This window comes from Mya arenaria, chromosome 2, assembly GCF_026914265.1.
Source record: "Mya arenaria isolate MELC-2E11 chromosome 2, ASM2691426v1".
In the NCBI taxonomy this organism is placed as follows: domain Eukaryota; kingdom Metazoa; phylum Mollusca; class Bivalvia; order Myida; family Myidae; genus Mya; species Mya arenaria.
The window spans coordinates 70646034-70664439 of record NC_069123.1 but is presented as its reverse complement, the minus strand read 5'-3'; the positions used below and the strand labels follow the sequence as shown (position 1 = coordinate 70664439).

Below are 18406 nucleotides of genomic sequence, written 5' to 3'. Positions count from 1 at the left end.
TACTTTTCCTACCCAGAAAGGGGAAAAATTTTACTTTTCTTTTAATGGATTTGGGAACTCATCTTGACCAGATGTGAAGTGTTGAAAAAAATTTAAAGCCACATTCAATTGTATCTCAAATATATGATGCCCACAGAAAAACAAAAACTCTAAATATCAACTTCCATACCAAGTTCACCAAGTCATTGCTAACTGCTTTGTAATAAGGAAACATTTGCATCATTTAAACCTTCTTTTCTATATCACGGCAAAGATTTCAAACACACAGCAAAAGAACTGAGTGTTATTTTTGTAAATTTAAAATTGGCCAAGAATGAGCCTTCATGATCATAGTTACCAATTTTCAACATTTATCAAAATATATCGAAGAAAGCTCATAAAGGAATAAATTATATAACTTGTAGAAAATCTATTAGTCATAAAGCTGAAATCTGGGAAACCTTCTATTTATTGACTTTCCTTTTATGCCAAGTTTCCTGCAAGCTGCCTATATTACTTAAGCCAATTTACACAAGCCAGAAGGAAAGGGTCAGCTCACCAGAACATCATGGCAACAGGAAAGCTGCTGTTGATTAAGTAAGCCAACTTATATTGGTTCCTGTTTCTTAAGAGCTAAGTTATCTCCATGCCAAAGTAATGGCCTTCCATAATTAATATTTCTGATCTTTCTGACTAGCCGTTATGAGGCAAACAAATGTCAGCTGCTATCCAGTTGCATGTTTAACCAAAGTCTGCTGCCAATTTTTGTTTACTCAGACTTATATCTTGACCATGTCGTCCCCGTACAAAAACCTTATGCAAATAGGAAATAGAAAAAAACACATAAAGCATACAGACAAGCATGAAGATTGTTTTGCTTATTATAGATGCACATAACCCTCTAATATCAGCAACCCATTGTTGAGGTAGTATTTAAACAGAAACCAAAAACCCTGTTTAAGATATTCATTTCTAGCAGACAAAACAAAATAAAGATAAATCAAAACTGCAAACAACAATAATGACATATGACTAAGTTTCTGTTGGTTTTTTCCTTATTTTACTTTCTATATATTGCTTTTCATGAGAGAGACAAATCTTTCACAAGTAAGTGCCTGGTGCTATAGAGCTATTGACATTAAAAAATATCCCTTGGGGGAAAACGAAGTCAACGGAAATCTGTTGTCCACATTAAATTAGGCTGAATCTTATATATGGGCAGTGTGCTGGAAAAACTACTGTAACATCTCCATCATTAGCCTCCAAAACATCAATACTAATGAAAGCTTGACAAATGTCCATGATTTCATAGGGCCACATGAGACAGGAAGCAATACAATGCCATTTTGGTTCACTTGTGCTTCAGGTACAGGAGCTGAGGCCACACTGTGTATTCCTGGTTACCATCCATGGCCATGTGCGCTATAGTTTCAACGTGTTTTGGAAGAAAAATTCATGTCTTATTTACATGCACATCTTGACCAACCACACAGTGAGCCTGTCTCTGAACAACATAATTTAAAGAAAACAAAGAAGTAAATTTAGAATATAAATAAAGTGTTTTTTGTTGATGAATAGATGCATTTTAATTTGAAATGGAAGAATGCACTTTAATCACACAGTAATATGTTTTAGAATTATTTCCTTTATAACATTGGTGATAGATCAGTGTGGATTATTGTGTTTTTAAAGGCTTCGTTTGTTGTTATTTTTATAGGTAACTACATGTGGGTTTCAAAAAAAGGGGTTAACAATAAACAGAATAAAAAGGTGTGGCCTCAATAGAAATGGGAGCACCTGGAACACGGCAATATAATGACCTTGAACAGTTATTACTGCTGCAATATCCAATGTCAATTAACCAGTCTCAAAGTCATTACTATTTTCTAGCTATAATCAATCCTGATTTTTTGGCTAGCATGCTATATATCAATGCAGATTAAATTCATAGAGGATGCATTATCTGTTGTCAGAAATATTTGCTGCCCATTATTTCTGAAAAAGCCCCACTTTGTTGCTGATATTAGAGATGGTAATTGCAGCAAACTGAGCCATTACAATATTTATGAAGCCATCTCTTTCTCTTCACCTAATATAATGAGAATGGGGTCTGAACAACAGAAACGTGCAGGAAGATGTCAAAACAAAAATAGCACGGCTTGAGTCTTCAAAATAAGAGGATACATTTGTAGGTTAACTTGGTGATTGTTAGAGGGTTTGCAAAGACATGTACAGGTACCTGTATGTCTATAAGTGTCGTGTTTAAGTTGCAGCTGTGTTTAAGTGGTTTGTGAATTTTCACTGTGAACTTATAAACTCTCTTTTTTTAAAACAGTCATGTACCATGTACAGATACGATGATGACAAAGCGCACAAAAAGTAGCCCCAACAGTAGCCATACAAGTAAAGTTTTGCAACCTGAGACTCTATTGTCCAGCATTTGCATACAACTGATTTTGTCATCACACTTACAACAATAACTTTAATTCGAGAACTCTGTAATTTAAGCTTAAAGTGACACTCTTATTCAAAATCAATACAGACACATTTATAACAAATATAAATTTTGACTGATAAACCTTAAATTTCTTACTAAATAATGCATTCATGGTAAAACTTAATTTAATTTAAAAGCAGAAAGCGCAAAAATATTAAATGATTGGTGAATGTTAAAAGATTTACTGTGGTCTACTATAGTCTCATAAGGTAGAAATAGCGTGTTTTATGCTTATTTCTTTCAAATTAAACTTGATATCCTTCCTCTTTTTTTTACATTTATTCATCCTTTTTGGAATATTAAAACAATATTATTAATTTCAGTAAAATTTTTTTAGGTGTAAGAGTGCATCTTTTAAATATTTACACCTGGTCCTAAGTATAGATGAAAATTGACAATTACTTTGTATAACACAGGAGTTATGACGTCATTGTTTGCTTCAATATTACGCCCCGATTGGATTTGCGTAACATCATTTAACCAATAATATACAACATTACAAAAATCAGCTATTCTTTAATAATACTAGGGTTACAAACGAATGGCAAAATTGATATTCGAATATTTGGTAATTTTTTCGATCGAATACCAAAATGAACGTTTAAGAATTGTAGTAAACTATATTTCACTAACGTAATAGCTGGGGCCCTGTTACCCTTCTTTGTGGTATCTGGTACACGTGACAGACATTTATTGTTCAACAAATCAGCCTCTGAATTTCCCCATTTTCAGAATATATCCCAAGAAAAAGCGATATATTTTGGACAAAAAGCAAATTGTTTCAATTCCTCTGCGTTCATAGTTGTAAACAATGCAAAATAAGTTCGGGAAATTTCGTATTTTCCCGGTTAAATGACGATATACGCCAATGTGGGACTTGAAGCCTCGTTCTGGGATAGACGTTTACGAAATATATTTATAGAAAACGACACCATGGCCAAACGTCAATTTGGACTTATGTATTGTACAACAATACAGGACAAATATCCTTAAACGCTAAACCATACAGTTACTTTCCAAGGCAAGAGTGTTATATCGAAACATGAAACAGTTTAAAGCACATAACGAGCACATGTCCTTCATATCATCAAGGCGATTTGAGCAATATCGCTAAGCTTGTTTAGCAGTGAACACAACAGATTGGTATAAAGGTCGATCTCTTAAACCCTTAATTGGCATGGTCATTTAAATGTACCCCAAATAATTGGAATGTGTTTAAGTCACTTGTTTAACAGCCAGTAAATGCAAAATTACGTGGACTGTTTATAGTTCCCGAAGACATATCCGATATGACGCGTGTATAGTGTCATCAAGTTCACACCTCTGGCATTAGTGGCCAATCTTTGTAAAAACAAGACAGACAAAGAACACAGTTGTAGGCAAAAAGTTTCAATTTATTAATTCAACAAAAACATCGAATATTCGAATACCGATTTTGACATTAGAATACCAAACGTTCGATCGAATATTCGTCTGCATCCCTAATTAAAATGTATGTTGTTGATTACATTATTTCTTTCAGAACAACTACTCAGTTGCAGAGGATACTGCTAATTTGTAATCGCAATGAATAATTATCTAATTGTGAATGTAAGTACTGACTGCATTTTTTCTGACATTTATGCTATATGAACGCAGTAGGGCAAGCGAGCAAATGACCAAGAAGGGCTCCTACTCTGTTCATACAGCATAAACGCAAGAAAAAGGTTATCAATCCTTAAATATAATATCTGTTTTTATGATGCATTACAGAAATGACAACTAGAATCAGACTAAAATCTCCCCGTCAAATACAAGGTTTCCCTGAAAAATCATTATCAATCAAATAGATATGAGTCTGAGTGGCGCATCAGTCAATTACAAGTGCATTGATTTTGGTGCAAGGCCAAGAGGAATTTATGAGAGAGACAAGTTGCAAAGCACATTTCAGACTTTTAAAAAATGCCAGAGAACATCTTTTTTTGCAGTGAAATGCTGAAATGGAAACATGTTTAACCCAATTATCTGTGCCAACTGCTAGCCTGGAATATTTACAAACAACTCTAATCCATGAGGTTGTGGGTTCAATCCCAACCAGGGGAACTATTCATGGTTTCTCAAAATTGACACAGTACAGGTTTCTGCCCAGGAAACCAACTCAAAATCGCAGTTTTTCCGCAATGTGCCAGTCCGCTGGACATGTCCGGCAAATTTTGTGAGGGTACAGCAGCTCTTTCGTAAATGATGGTCTAAATGATCAACATATTTTGAGCCAACTAATTAGCAAAAAGGTACCTAAAAGCAAAATGTATGCAATAACCTTTTGTCTTTTTTGCTGATGATTGCTTTAGTGGTAGTTGGTTGATCCCACATTGATATTTGCATCACAAAACATCGACAAAAGTCGGCCATTTACAATATGGAATCATGATGCTGACTGCTGGTGATAAACAAGTAAATATGATGCATCTGTAATAGTATTATATTACAACTATTTTGATTGGCTATTGGTTTGCAACAAGGCATAATCAAAATCGTCAGGCAGGCTCATATTTTTTTGGACAGGCTAAAACTTCCATCATGCCTGTCTGGTGGACAGACAGAAACTTTACAATTTTGGAAAGACTGAGAGTCATTCTGTACATGCAAGATATTACACCCTAACACATTTCGACCAAATTTGGTAATGATTTCACAAATGCTTCTAAATTAATTCAGTGGAAAAGACTGATGTTACGTAATTTGAATAACAAAGGGTGGTAACTCTCGAGAGACTACAATCATAAAGCTGATTATCCAAATTGTCCAAAATATTATTCACATTCTGACCAAATTTGATGAGGATTGGAGAAAGAATTCTTAAGTTCTTGATCAGACAGGAACGATTTTAGGTATTTTCAATATAATTCAAGGGTGATAGCTCTCAAATGACTTCAGCAATGTAGAACCTGTCCAAGATAATATGCCCATACACATTCTGACTATGGTGATGATTGGATATATGCTTTTTAAGTTATTGATTGGACAACACACAAGCCTGGCCGTCAACCTCCCTGCCTGAACACCACAGGTGAAACTTTAATATGTCCCATGATACTATACTGGCGTATAAAAATCATTGAATGTCTTTGATAATCAACGTGATCATCCTCATTTCTGTTCAAGCCCATGGAAAGCACATCTATATGGCATGTACCTCGAATTCCCTAGTTCCTCAGATTACCATACTTTGAGCTGGCAAGGATTGATTCTCATTTGTCTAGACATTCAAACAGAATGTTTCCATCCATTTACATCTAAAAACACTTTTAAAGCCACTGTTACTAAACAGCTTTGGAATGGAAATGGTTTCCTGGAAAATCATTTGCAATGTGCCTGCAGGCTTCAATTAAAGGCAGTGAAATGTTCCCACCGTTATATGAAGAGAAAACAATCGGCTTTGAACCATGTACAAGTATGATTGATAATAAAGTGGATACCCTTTCCAGTTACCCTAAAGGCTCCAGTCTTAATTCAATTCTAACATTAATGTAAGCCTAGTTTCTTTTACAACAAATAATTGCTCATTGCAGAAGTTTTTCCTCACTATTTTTTTCAGTGACCTGCTGAAGATTTTATCTTTCATGAACAAAAGGACTTCATGTACTTGTCTCTAGTAAAATTTTGTAGTTAAGTTTTACACCTTTTAAACTTAATGCAATGCATAAGTTTTGAGTAATTTACTTCACTTCTAGGTCATAAACTGTTAAACTGATCGCAAACGCAATGTTCCATCAGACCTACTTATAAAATTGTTAACACCCACTCTTCATAATGAACACAAAACTTCCTTCTGGTCATTCTTCAATAACAAAGAGCATTGTCACATGGGCTATAAGGAAAATATACTTGTGTTCTGCCTCATAATCCCTCTCCAACATTTTCCACTGCAGGTGTCTCTCTTTCAAAGGTTTCATTTGTTTCATTTCATTTTAAAATCTTGTGAACACATCATGTATTTTACAAGTGTTTGCACTCATATATGACGGTTTATGAACATGACAGTTATTTCATACTTCTATACTCTTTTGTGACCTAAAAGTTGATATGAACAACAAATTATCAAATTAATAAAAGAATGCATTTCAACTAAATGATCATTTCAGTCTCATAATAAATACATTCCTTGCAGAATTAATGTTTGTATATAATAAATACTGGCAATACTGATTTACGGTTGTGATTAACTTTTGATGATTTAATCAATGTAATATTTAACAAACATTATAATACTATATACCACCTACATGACTGTCAAATCTACTGTGGTATTTATGACCATATTTAATACCTGCGGTTAGCTACCGACCCACCATGGGTAGGTCTCGTTTCCTAAAGCGGAGTAACCTTTTACTCTAAATCTAAAACCTATTGCTAATGATTGTCAGATAAAGTTTCAAGTGTTGGGCCAAGGTGTTGTATTTCATACTTCTTCACCCCCAAGTGGCAGCTTATTAAAAATGCCAGTCAAAATGACAAGCATAACAATTATCTACTCTTGTCTTTCCTTTAAATACTAACAGACACAATACATTAAATACACAGAGATCAAGCTAGACTTTCAATACAACCAGAATTAAAAAAACAAAATAGTATTACACAAACACTGAAATGAATCATTAGTAATGACCTATTTATATATGGCTGACTTCATGAGTATGTGTGAATTAGCCATCACTCATTGAACATGTTTGATGTACCAGTTAATATGAAAACAGATAGACATACTATATTATGAGTCCATGTTTTTAACCATACGGTACACATTTCATATGTTCTCCATTTTTAAAAAGTCCATTCTTAAAATTTCCTTCAAAACAGTGTTTGTGAAAATCAATTCATGTTAATTCAATCAATGTGCCACTGTTTGTCACAGGTAAAAATATGTTGATGTTGATGTGATGAGGCTGAAATTATGAGGCTGAAGTTGATATGATGAGGTTGATGTTGATATTGATATGATGAGGTTGATATGATGAGGTTGATGTTAATATGATGAGGTTGATGTTGATATGATGAGGTTTAGGTAGATATGATGAAGTTGATGTTGATATGATGATGTTGAGGATGATATGATGAGGTTTAGGTAGATATGATGAAGTTGATGTTAATATGATGAGGTTGAGGATGATATGATGAGGTTTAGGTAGATATGATGAAGTTGATGTTGATATGATGATGTTGATATAATGAGGCTGAAGTTGATATGATGATGTTGATGTTGATATTGATATGATGAGGTTGATATGATGAGGTTGATGTTAATATGATGAGGTTGATGTTGATATGCTGAGGTTGATGTAATGAGGTTGATGTTGATATGATGAGGTTGATGTTGATATGATGAGGAGGATGTTGATATGATGAGGTTGATGTTGATATGATGAGGAGGATGTTGATATGATGAGGTTTATATGATGAGGTTGATGTTGATATGATGAGGCTGATATGATGAGGTTGATATGATGAGGTTAATGTTTATATGATGAGGTTAATGTTGATATGCTGAGGTTGGTGTAATGAGGTTGATGTTGATATGATGAGGCTAATGTTGATATGATGAGATGGATGTTGATATAATGAGGTTGAGGTTGATATGATGAGGTTGATGTTGATATGATTAGGTTGATATGATGAGGTTGAGGATGATATGATGAGGTTTAGGTAGATATGATGAAGTTGATGTTGATATGATGATGTTGATATAATGAGGCTGATGGTGATATGATGAGGCTGATGTTGATATGATGATGTTGATATGATGAGGTTGATGTTGATATGATGAGCTTGATATGAAGAGGTTGATAATGATATGATGAGGTTGATATTGATATGATGAGGTTGATGTTGTTATGATGAGGTTGATATGATAAGGTTGAAATGATGAGGTTAATGCTGATGTGATGAGGTTGATATGATAAATTTGATGTTGATATGATGAGGAGGATGTTGATGTAATGAGGTTGATATGATGAGGTCGATATGGTGATTTTGATATTATGAGGTTGATATGATGAGGCTGATGTTGATATGATGAGGTTGATATGATGAGGTTGATGTTGATGTGATGAGGTTGATGTTGATATGATAAGGTTGATATGATGAGGGTGATGTTGATATGATGATGTTGATATGATGAGGTTGATGTTGATGATAATGAGGTTAATATGATTAGGATCTGTCACAGGTTGTCATTTAATACACTATTTTATTCACAGAGTTAAATAAAATGGTGTGTTATATGATGACGAATGTCAGATTCTTTTTATGACATACTTTTTCAGTAAAAAATAGCAAAAACATCCTACCTATTTCACCTGCCCTAGTGATGACTGAATACTACACATCAATGCCATTCCCCTATGGAAGGGATTATCCGCCAGTTAATGCATGCTGCATTATGACATTTCTCTTTTTAAATTGCTAGTGCATTCGTTTAAATCGTAAGTGCCTTCATGCAATTGCTTCGTTCGTGTTTGTAATGGAATACCGCATGTGTCTATGTGTCCTTCATGTTATTGCTTAGTGTCTACGTCTAAACGATACATGACAGATGTCAAATTTTTACTTTTAATTGACTATTGTGTACTAATTAAAATACAAGAGTACAATTAAACTAATAGTATTACTAATATAATTTATGTAACGTAATAAGACCATTAAAAGCTAACTTAATTACACATCAATCAAACATAGCAGTATGCATTTACCAATAAGCATATAGACGATAGACGAATGCATTTAGACGAACGCAACTAAACGAATGGAATTAGAAAGGAACCAGTAAATATTGGTATCCTGCGGCAGCAATATTAAATGGAAATGGAAACCAAACACTGGTACCCTTCTTATCCACGGGAGAGCACTCTCGCGACTTTTGCGATGGTAGCAGTCAACAGTTTTCGTGCAGGAGCTGTCAAAATTATATCTAGAAGAGGTATTGTCTGACATTATCTGGACCTAAAAATGTAATACTGCTAGATGCTATTTTCTGCTGATTATTTTTTCCTGGATGTTTTATTCGGTACTGAGTTAGACACATATCCAAATTCTAATCTGCGATTCGGACTGAATTAAAAATGTGCTGTCTACTAGGCGGTGACCAATTGTCGATGGATAACTGCTATTGATGAATATTATTTTAGCTTTCCATGGTTTTATTACAGTATATAAATACTATTAGTTATTTAGTATTTATAGTTAAGGTGTAGTTTTGTACACAATTTAGTTATTTAAATGTAAGAACTTGACACATGTCATTTGTCGTTTAGACGTTAACACCGTAAGCAATAAAGTGAAGGCATCTTAAAGTTGTATACATAGACAAATGTTTTTGTCAATAACAAAAAGGCACGAAGCAATTGCACAAAGGCACCTGCCATTTAGACGAATGCAATTGCAATTTAAAATGAGAAATGTCATAATGCAGCATGAATTAACTGGCGGATAATCCCTTCCATATTCCCCCCACCCCCCCACACACACCCAGCTACATGCATTGCATAAATGTAGTACCCAGATACACAGATACATCCAATTGTTTTATTTCTGTTTTTAAGTAGAATGCATACTTAGATGATATTCAAAATAATTACAACATAAGCAGGAATCTTTAAACAAATCATTTTGCTCTCTTCTAAATTGTGACATCATATCGGGTAAGATGGTGGCATAAATTTATTATATGTCCATGACGTCATTTCCTGCTTAAATACATTAAGTACCGACCGGACCGTCTTTAAAAATGTTTTTCTCGAAATCAAGAAGAAATATCAGGCTTTCCTCTTAAGATTAGATCGAGAATGTACTTCTGTACAGTGGTCAAAATTAATATAAGCCCACAAGCCCTGCCCTGGTAAAATGTCTTCCCGGCTTGCTCAACTTCAAAATTTTATATAGCAGAGCTTGTTAAATATTTGATGCTAAGCAATAGTACAAGAATTCGGGCTTGTTCATCTAAAAGTCTCATGTCGATGACTGTCTGTATTCAAATAAATCTTTATTATAATTACAAAATGAGAAATGAGTGTATGGCTTGCTACAATATTGCCAATTAGTTTTGCCAATTAACTTGTTTACACATGGAGTGATAAATTTTATGACCAATAGAAATAGAGCTATGTTATATTACACTTGCGAAATACAGAAAAATATGTAATGGCTATATTAAACTGGAAACAAGGTATAGCATGTGATAAATTATGTTTTGTTCATATTATGAGATTGATGTTGATATGATGAGGCTGATTTTGTCATTTTGTCCTACAGCCATCTATATGTTACTATTTAAAAAAGAAATCAATTTGGAGCCCCTTCTTTAAACTTGCATATTGTCAATAAAAAATATTTCTTAGGCTAATGACAATATAATTATCATTAGTAATAAATCTCTAATTGTTTGTTTGTTCAGTTATTATCATGACTTGCTATCTTAGTTATCTTTGTGACTCCTAACCTTCATGAATGTAGAATAAATACAATGTAAATAATAAGATTTTAAGATTATACACAAACAATAATGCTCCCGGACAATGATTTACAATCAGTTTAACCTTTTATTAAACTAGTTTTTTGCTTGGCTCGTAAATAAATTATTTTTCTTCCTTTCTTCTATGTATGTTTTTTTTTTCCGTATCTCAGTACATAAAATAAATTCTACAGTACAGGCCTGGCCTATATTTCAATACGATATCTTAGTTTCAAACCTCATGCTGCTTAAGAGTGCTAGAGGAAACCTGTATAGTTAAGGGCAGGATCAGAACGCTGAATATCCTTACAATTAAACTGGAAATGCAGTAAAGAAATTTATGCCAAAACGAGGTTAGGTCTGGAGATTCACAAAAACTTTTAGCTTTACAATCTTTATTGACCCAGGCCTTTACTGTCTAAGGTGGCCAAAAAGTACAAAACCTGCTTCACTGTTTTTTCCACTCTAAATGGAATGGTGGCCCTTTAATATTGGAAAAATAGCGTTGTATGGCAAAATGGGGAAAAATACTAATATGATTCATATAATTTTCAACGTTATTTCAAAACTTTGACTCAATAACCTATTGGGGGATTTTTTTACCTGGTTGGGGAATATAAGTATCTATCATATGTTTCCAGTACGGATAGAAAAATCCAAGCCTCATTGCTGGCTTACGCGCGTGCCCGAGGGTCGGATTTTTCGATCCGGACCATAAAAACATAATTGATTTTTTCTTGCATATATATCTAAAATTATCAATTTGTGGAAAAATTGACTTAGAAAATGCACTTTTGTACATTTCACCAAAAAGCGTGCGCGACCTTGTTTACTGAGGTCATAAAGCGCAGTTATTTTAAATCACTATTGACGTCAAATAGTTCCTATAAAAATCACGTTTATACAATTATTTTATTTTCAGTTATTATTAAAAGCCTTGCATACATAAATATTTGTTTGCGCTTTATTGAATTTACTTTTCATAAGAAATACAATAAAAGAAACAAGAAGTGGCGCGTTGTTCATCTTACATGGGGGGTGCGAGACAGGTTTTTCCAGCACTGGTCACATGACTGGAAACACACGTCCAGTATGCAGGAAAAGTATATATACTTTTTCAGGAATGGAATTGGACTGAATTATGGCCCCAATAAGGGCCGAAAAAAAAAACTGTGCAAACTCCTCATTTAAGACTTACTGGTAGCTTTAAAGCAAAATTAATTCATAGCCATATGTGTGATCTCATCAGCCATCACAGAAGATAATGTTAAGTGTATTAATCATCATAGATCTTAAGGTTTCAGTTCTAAGTACTGTAAGCAGTAAACTTATACAGTACATCAGTGCTTCAAAATCATATGAATGATGATATTATGGTAATTATACACTCAATGTGACATTGATTTTTAGTGAAAATTTGTAAAGAATAACCCAATTTTTCAAAGTTCTATTAGAGAATCTTATGTTGAAAAATTACACCAAAGCATTCCTTATGGTCCGCACATTTTGATGCCATTCAATTTTCACAATTTAATGTTTTTTGGTTTGTTTGTGCATTAAAAATGTTTTTTCTCAAATATCTGCTAATAAAATTAGGGAAAACTTCAGACTATATGTTGTCAAAGGATAGTACAGCTGTTAAAAGAGGCTCCAGAATTGTTTCAATCTGCATAATATGGAAATATGAAGCAAATTCTGTTTACTTCCTGTGTTTTTTTCGCTCTAAAATACATTTGTAGCAAGTAGGGTTTTTACAGACTCAGATGCTGATTATATGCTTGGTATTCCTTAGCTGGTATAAGAGACAATTAAAAGGGTATTGATATTTTTAAACATTGACTTGATATGATGAAATTGTGAATGAAATGTTTGTTAACAAATGATTTCGGAGATTCTGTTTGATTCTGTTTTTAATTTTTTTTTATGTAATATGTTCAAAAGTAAATTTGTCAGGGGAGGGTCAACTTACAGGGTTAAAAACAACAACAGGTGTTAGAAAGGGCAGAATGCAGCAGGAAAGAGACAGGGAGCTAAGGAACATTGTTTGTAATAAAAAAGCCCAGTTTTCACAGAAAGATCAAATTGCTATTATACCAGTTCAATTGGGGTATGCAACTTACTGGTGACACACTGGAAGTCTGCCCAGATGTAGTTGGAACGATCACGGACCCTGCAGTCATCAGGGAGTTTCGTGGAGCTCGCAAACCACCAGCCACACTGTTGCATCTGGGAGCACTTGCTGTATAGCTCAACCATCTCTGTATCATTGAAGGGAACAATGCAGTCCCCTACCTCGTATGTACAGCACTGACGCTGGTTGATGCAGGCCTGGGTCTTGGGGCAGTAGTTCGTGATTGGCTTTGCCCCGTAGCTAACCCCCATCATGGCAATGTACTCATTGACCGGACATTCAATGGAGTACCTGTTAGTCTGGCAAAACTCCGGACTGTCACAGGCAGAGCGGTGTTTAATCTGGGGAAATTCATCCTCACTCCTTAGGATGCACACCCCTGAAATAAATCAACTGATAATTTAGCTATCAAAGCAGCTCACATGTCTTAATTGAACCCACTTTTAGAGTTATTGGGGGTTCACTTTCAGTCAAGAAATGCAATTATTATAACATTATGCCCCTCTTCAGCGCAATGTTGTAAGGAATATTTGAACAATTGAATGAAATATGCATGGTCAGAAATGACAGCTGATTTGTCATTGACATTGGATGCCTATGATACGCATGGTCAGAAATGAAAGCTGATTTGTCATTGACATTGGATGCCTATGAGGCCTATGAGCTGGTTTTAAAGTTTATGAGCATTCAAAGTGTGAGGTTAGTAGGTAAGAATGAAGCCATGCTAATGTCTTGAGAATGAAGAACGCAAGGCATTCTTCAGTTATCAATCAGACAAGCTTTTTGTGTTGACAGTTAGCTTTGGAACTAATGACCCCAAAACCAATAGGGGTCATCTACTGGTCACGCTCACCCTCCATGTAAAGTTTTAGGACCAAAAATCCAATCATTGTCTAGTTATCATTCAGACAAGCTTTTTGTGTTCAAGGTCACTGTGACCTTGACCTTTTATTATATGACCTCAAAATCAATATGGGTCATCTACTGCCCCCCCCCCACCGAAATGGCAACTTTGAGGGCCATGGGTGCAGGCGTTGTCAATTTTTTAAACACACAATCTTAATTCATTCAAGGTCACTGTGACCTTGACTTTCACCTGATGACCCCTAAAATCAATAGAGGTCAACTGGTTATGCCCAACCTTTATTTTATGTTTGATGACCATAGATCCAGGAATTGTCAAATTAACTCTCAGACAGGCTTTGGTCTACTGACGGATGGATATGGAAAAAAAACACAATGTGTGAGGAATTTCTTTCTGCCTATGCACACTGTTTTAACAGATTAACATTCAGTCACATTATTTCATTCATGATTGCAGTGATTCATTTTGCACATCCCGAGTATACTCATTGTATTTCCTGAGGACCCATTATTCTTAAACATCTGAATCAGTAGGTAGCACTTTTTTAAGTCCTTTGTTCACAAACTTATACATGGAACCTCTCAGCTTTTGCTCAAGACCCATAAAAGATTCTTGGTTTCGTATTTAGGTTACTTTTGTATATTGCTCATCAAGGGAATGGTGGCGACTGGTATAACTTGTTTTAAGAAAACCTATGCCGAACATGGTAAACTATCGTACACTCATCGCGTTAGACCCACTTTCCTTGCTAACTCCGAGGGTAGACCTGAGCTTCGCTGGTTTACTCCGAATGTAAAAGTGCTTCCCTCAATAACGTCCCCATTCAGACATACTATATATGTCGGTAATTAGCCTCACAGCATGTCAGGCCTGACAAACAAAAGGCCTGGCTTCATGAATGCAAAACGTAAAAAACAAATATTTAAAAACTTTAATAATAATTATAGTGATAATAATAGTAATTATAATAATCTTTAATAGAACAAAACCTTCGATGATCATGTTAACTCGTTAAAAGAGCTTTTACTTTTATTTAAGTAATTATTCCATCAAGTACTGATACCAAACACTGTGTCAATGTACTTGTTAGGGTAACAAGCATTGGTGTTAATTTAAAGGTAAAAAGTGACCATTGATTGACAAGTAATATTCTTGTTATTTCTTACCTTCTAATACTAATGCAATAATAAACCACATTCCTTCTGCTGACTTGGCTCAAATGCAAACGAAAATATTTTGCCAATCATAGTATGTCACTCAGATTCTTTTCTATTTTAAGTTGAACACAGTTACGACAAGTGTACTTTTTAAATCTAGGTAAATTTTAACTCAGTTTTGATACCGACAGTTCATGAATAATACCGCATACACAGGTGTACTGAATTTGCACATTATTTCTCGCATATGAATTTTCAAAAATCTGTGTCGTTGCATGTAAATAGAGTTTTTTTGTTTCCATGTTTTTTTTTACATTTGAACGGACATAAAATGAATGTTTTTTAAAGTATTAAAACTTTAGCGTAGCAACTTCCCAACTATTCTTCCCCCATTTTCGGTTCCGCTACAATATTGTTTAGTGAGAATCGCGATAGCCATCGGTTACATTGTACTAAGACTACTGTTGTTTCATTTGGAAAAAAAATATAATGAAACCACGGACCTTATCCGTGATAGAACGTAGATGACTTTCACTCTCGCAAAACATATCATTTATTGTGTTTAAAAAAAGATATGGAAACATAAATACAATATGTGTAATAAATCTAATAATAAAGCAAACACAAAAATGGCATGTTTCATCATGCTTATATGACAAGGGAGACCACTCCAGAACATAGACATGCGTTTTCCAATGACAGTTAAATATAGTACTCGAATAGTTTAGTGTAATAGCTGATGACGTGTTCTACAACACATGGTCAATATAGGGTACCAAGATAACCTGCTTCGGTATATATACAATAAAATGAATATACTTGTATATGAGAAAGAAAAGACCAAAACTATATGCAGTATTATTTATACTATATTATATTTATTGAGAGTTAAGTAATAAAAGATCATCAAAATGTTTTTTTGGAATTGGATTTTGGATTTGTTCTCCTATTTCGGTAAATAATAATAATAATAATAATAATAATAATAATAATAATCGTAGTAAAAATAATAACAACAACAACAACAACAACAATAATAATAATTTTATTTAATTTTGCTTTTAATTACCTTTCTAATTGTTTTGCAGGATTCAAGAAAAATGCGAAACTGTTAATCATCGGTCTTGACAACGCCGGGAAATCTACGTTCCTGGATAGGCTGGCGGACAGCAGACTTGCACAAAACCCTCCCACCTGGCAAACAAGTATGCGGGATTTAAACAGCAGAATATTATGTTCGCTTTTCAAATTTAAAAAATAATAATTTCAAAATTATTTCGTGAAAAAAATCGTTACTTAATATTTGGTTGACGAATAAATTGTGTCCGGTTTGCGACGGCGTTGTAAACCGAAATTGTGCATAATTATATTTATTTTAAGGCATATGTTTATCAGCTATGGAGTAAAACTTATGATAACTAAGACATCACCACTCCTTAATTTCTTTACAGGAAGCAAGCAGCTTGATCTTGGACGGCTCCGCTTCACGGCATATGATTTGGGCGGTCATCCGACAGGTACGGAAACAATCCGACTTTTGAATCAATTAATACATATTTTTGATCGATATCCATCAATGGTTTCTACACCATTGAACGTATACCCCCAGCATGTCCTTACACTAATTGGATTTTGTATAACCCTATATTTTCTTCTGAAAGTAAGATATTTACATTATCTGAACATTTTGCCATTTTTTTGCCACATGGTCATTATTGCCACGGTTTAGCAAATATCATGATATAACATGTATTATATAGATAATAATATGGTAAATACAAGATCATGTTATTGAAATAAAAATTGGATAACCAAAAAGAATTCCGTGGTCATCCAGCAATTCACCTGCCTCCTGAAAATAGTTTCCTATTTCATGTTTTAGTAAGACGGGTGTGGAAGGATTACTTTCCGGCGGTAGACGGGATTATATTCATGGTAGACTCAGCCGACTCGAAAAGATTTGAAGAGGCAAAGACAGAGTTAGATGTAAGCTTCGGTTTTCCGAAAAAAAATCACATGTGACAAGACTTAAGCAATACCACTGGCATTCCCAATACATACCATAGTACAGTTTCCTTTTCTCCTTTACTAACAGCAAGGTGACTGTAAGACACACAAGCGTAATTCTCGACTCAATTTGGTACTACATAGTTTACATTTTGTTTGAACGTAAGCTACCTCTCTGGTCATAACTCATAAATATTTGCTTCTGTGTGACCACAACTATGGACAATGTTTTTTTACAGAGCGTGTTGACATGTGATGTTTTACCGGACGTTCCAGTGGCCGTGCTCTTTAACAAAATTGACCGGAAGGAGGCGGTCGATGAAGACCTACTCACCGCACAACTGAACCTTCATACCAGCAAGACAGGAAAGGTACATACACCGTACACACAACATAGTTAAACAGTTTTATGAACTCAAAGGGATGGTTAAATATTTGTGTTTAAAATGTATTTTCAGCGCAGTAGTCATGCTGATTGAAGTGAAAATATGTCTTTACCATTTCCTCTTAAAATGTATCAATTTATCTAAAAGTTGATGTATTCGTATTTTACGAAATAGTAACATGTTGTAACTGAATTATTAATTATCAGTTCAACTTGATCTGACTATGTATGAAATCTTACAATAAGCTATCATAAGTTGCATTGTTTCTCCAGGAATATACACCGAGGGAGAAAGTCGGTCGACGCCCCGTCGAGACATTTCCAGTGAGCCTGGTCAAGCTTATGGGATACGGCGAAGCAATGCGATGGCTAGCGTACTATATAGAATAAACAGTGCAATTGTGTTTATTTTATGTTCGTCATTTATTTTGCTTTTATGTTTTTGTTCTTCATAACTTCGTTAATTTACTTCAGTATGTTCCATTGTACGTTGCTATTACGAGGCGTTATCATACACTATATTACGTTTACCTTGCCCAAGGTGCGTTGTGCCAGAAATGCAAATCACGATATTAAAAATATTATTGTTAACTTTTTCCAGATAAACAGTGTTTTGTGTATTGTATATGTATATAATAGATAAACAAAAAATATATACGACTTTTTGTGTACCGCGCGAGTATTATATGTTTTAAACACGTCTTTTTTACAATTCATATATGAAGTATTCTTTTGATTATTGTTGTCCGGTGAAAGTCAAAAACTAGCGAACATGCTTAAGAACAATAACTACACCTCATAAAAGAGATGGCAGAGTGAGAGAGAGAGAGAGATATTCTTTATTTCCTCCGATAATGAAGAGACATGACACATTATAATCAGAACATAATACAAAGGAAC

The 18406-nt window shown here is 34.3% G+C and overlaps 2 protein-coding genes across 4 annotated transcripts in view; one reads left to right on the top strand and one right to left on the bottom strand.

The window, feature by feature from the left end:
• LOC128224425 (uncharacterized) overlaps nt 1-15727 on the bottom strand; it is a 27216-nt gene extending 11489 nt beyond the window's left edge. The window contains exons 1-2 of one of the 2 annotated variants that reach the window (XM_052934276.1): nt 15124-15727; nt 13082-13471 (exon numbers count right to left, since the gene is read on the bottom strand). In XM_052934276.1, the coding sequence (XP_052790236.1) occupies nt 13082-13471; nt 15124-15154 (421 nt within the window). In that variant the 5' untranslated portion in view covers nt 15155-15727. The remainder of the gene's footprint in view (nt 1-13081; nt 13472-15123) is intronic. The other variant, XM_052934269.1, reaches the window with a different exon arrangement.
• Nucleotides 10633-18406, top strand: LOC128224441 (uncharacterized). 2 transcript variants are annotated; one of them, XM_052934292.1, is made up of 6 exons: nt 10633-10676; nt 16203-16319; nt 16566-16631; nt 16997-17100; nt 17361-17492; nt 17780-18405. In XM_052934292.1, exons 1-6 carry the CDS (start codon nt 10652-10654, stop codon nt 17894-17896), a joined length of 561 nt encoding a protein of 186 aa, XP_052790252.1. In that variant the 5' UTR covers nt 10633-10651; the 3' UTR covers nt 17897-18405. The 2 variants fall into 2 exon arrangements, with proteins under 2 accessions (XP_052790252.1, XP_052790246.1); XM_052934286.1 differs by lacking the exon at nt 10633-10676 and adding an exon at nt 15975-16068 and having other exon boundaries at nt 17780-18406.

Bases quoted from the DNA above. Each gene is read 5' to 3' on its own strand.
- LOC128224441 (XM_052934286.1), top strand. From the start codon at position 16,026: ATGTTTTTTTGGAATTGGATTTTGGATTTGTTCTCCTATTTCG. The intron at 16,320-16,565 runs GTATGCGGGATT...ATTTCTTTACAG, and splicing joins CCCTCCCACCTGGCAAACAA to GAAGCAAGCAGCTTGATCTT. The intron at 16,632-16,996 runs GTACGGAAACAA...TTCATGTTTTAG, and splicing joins TTTGGGCGGTCATCCGACAG to TAAGACGGGTGTGGAAGGAT.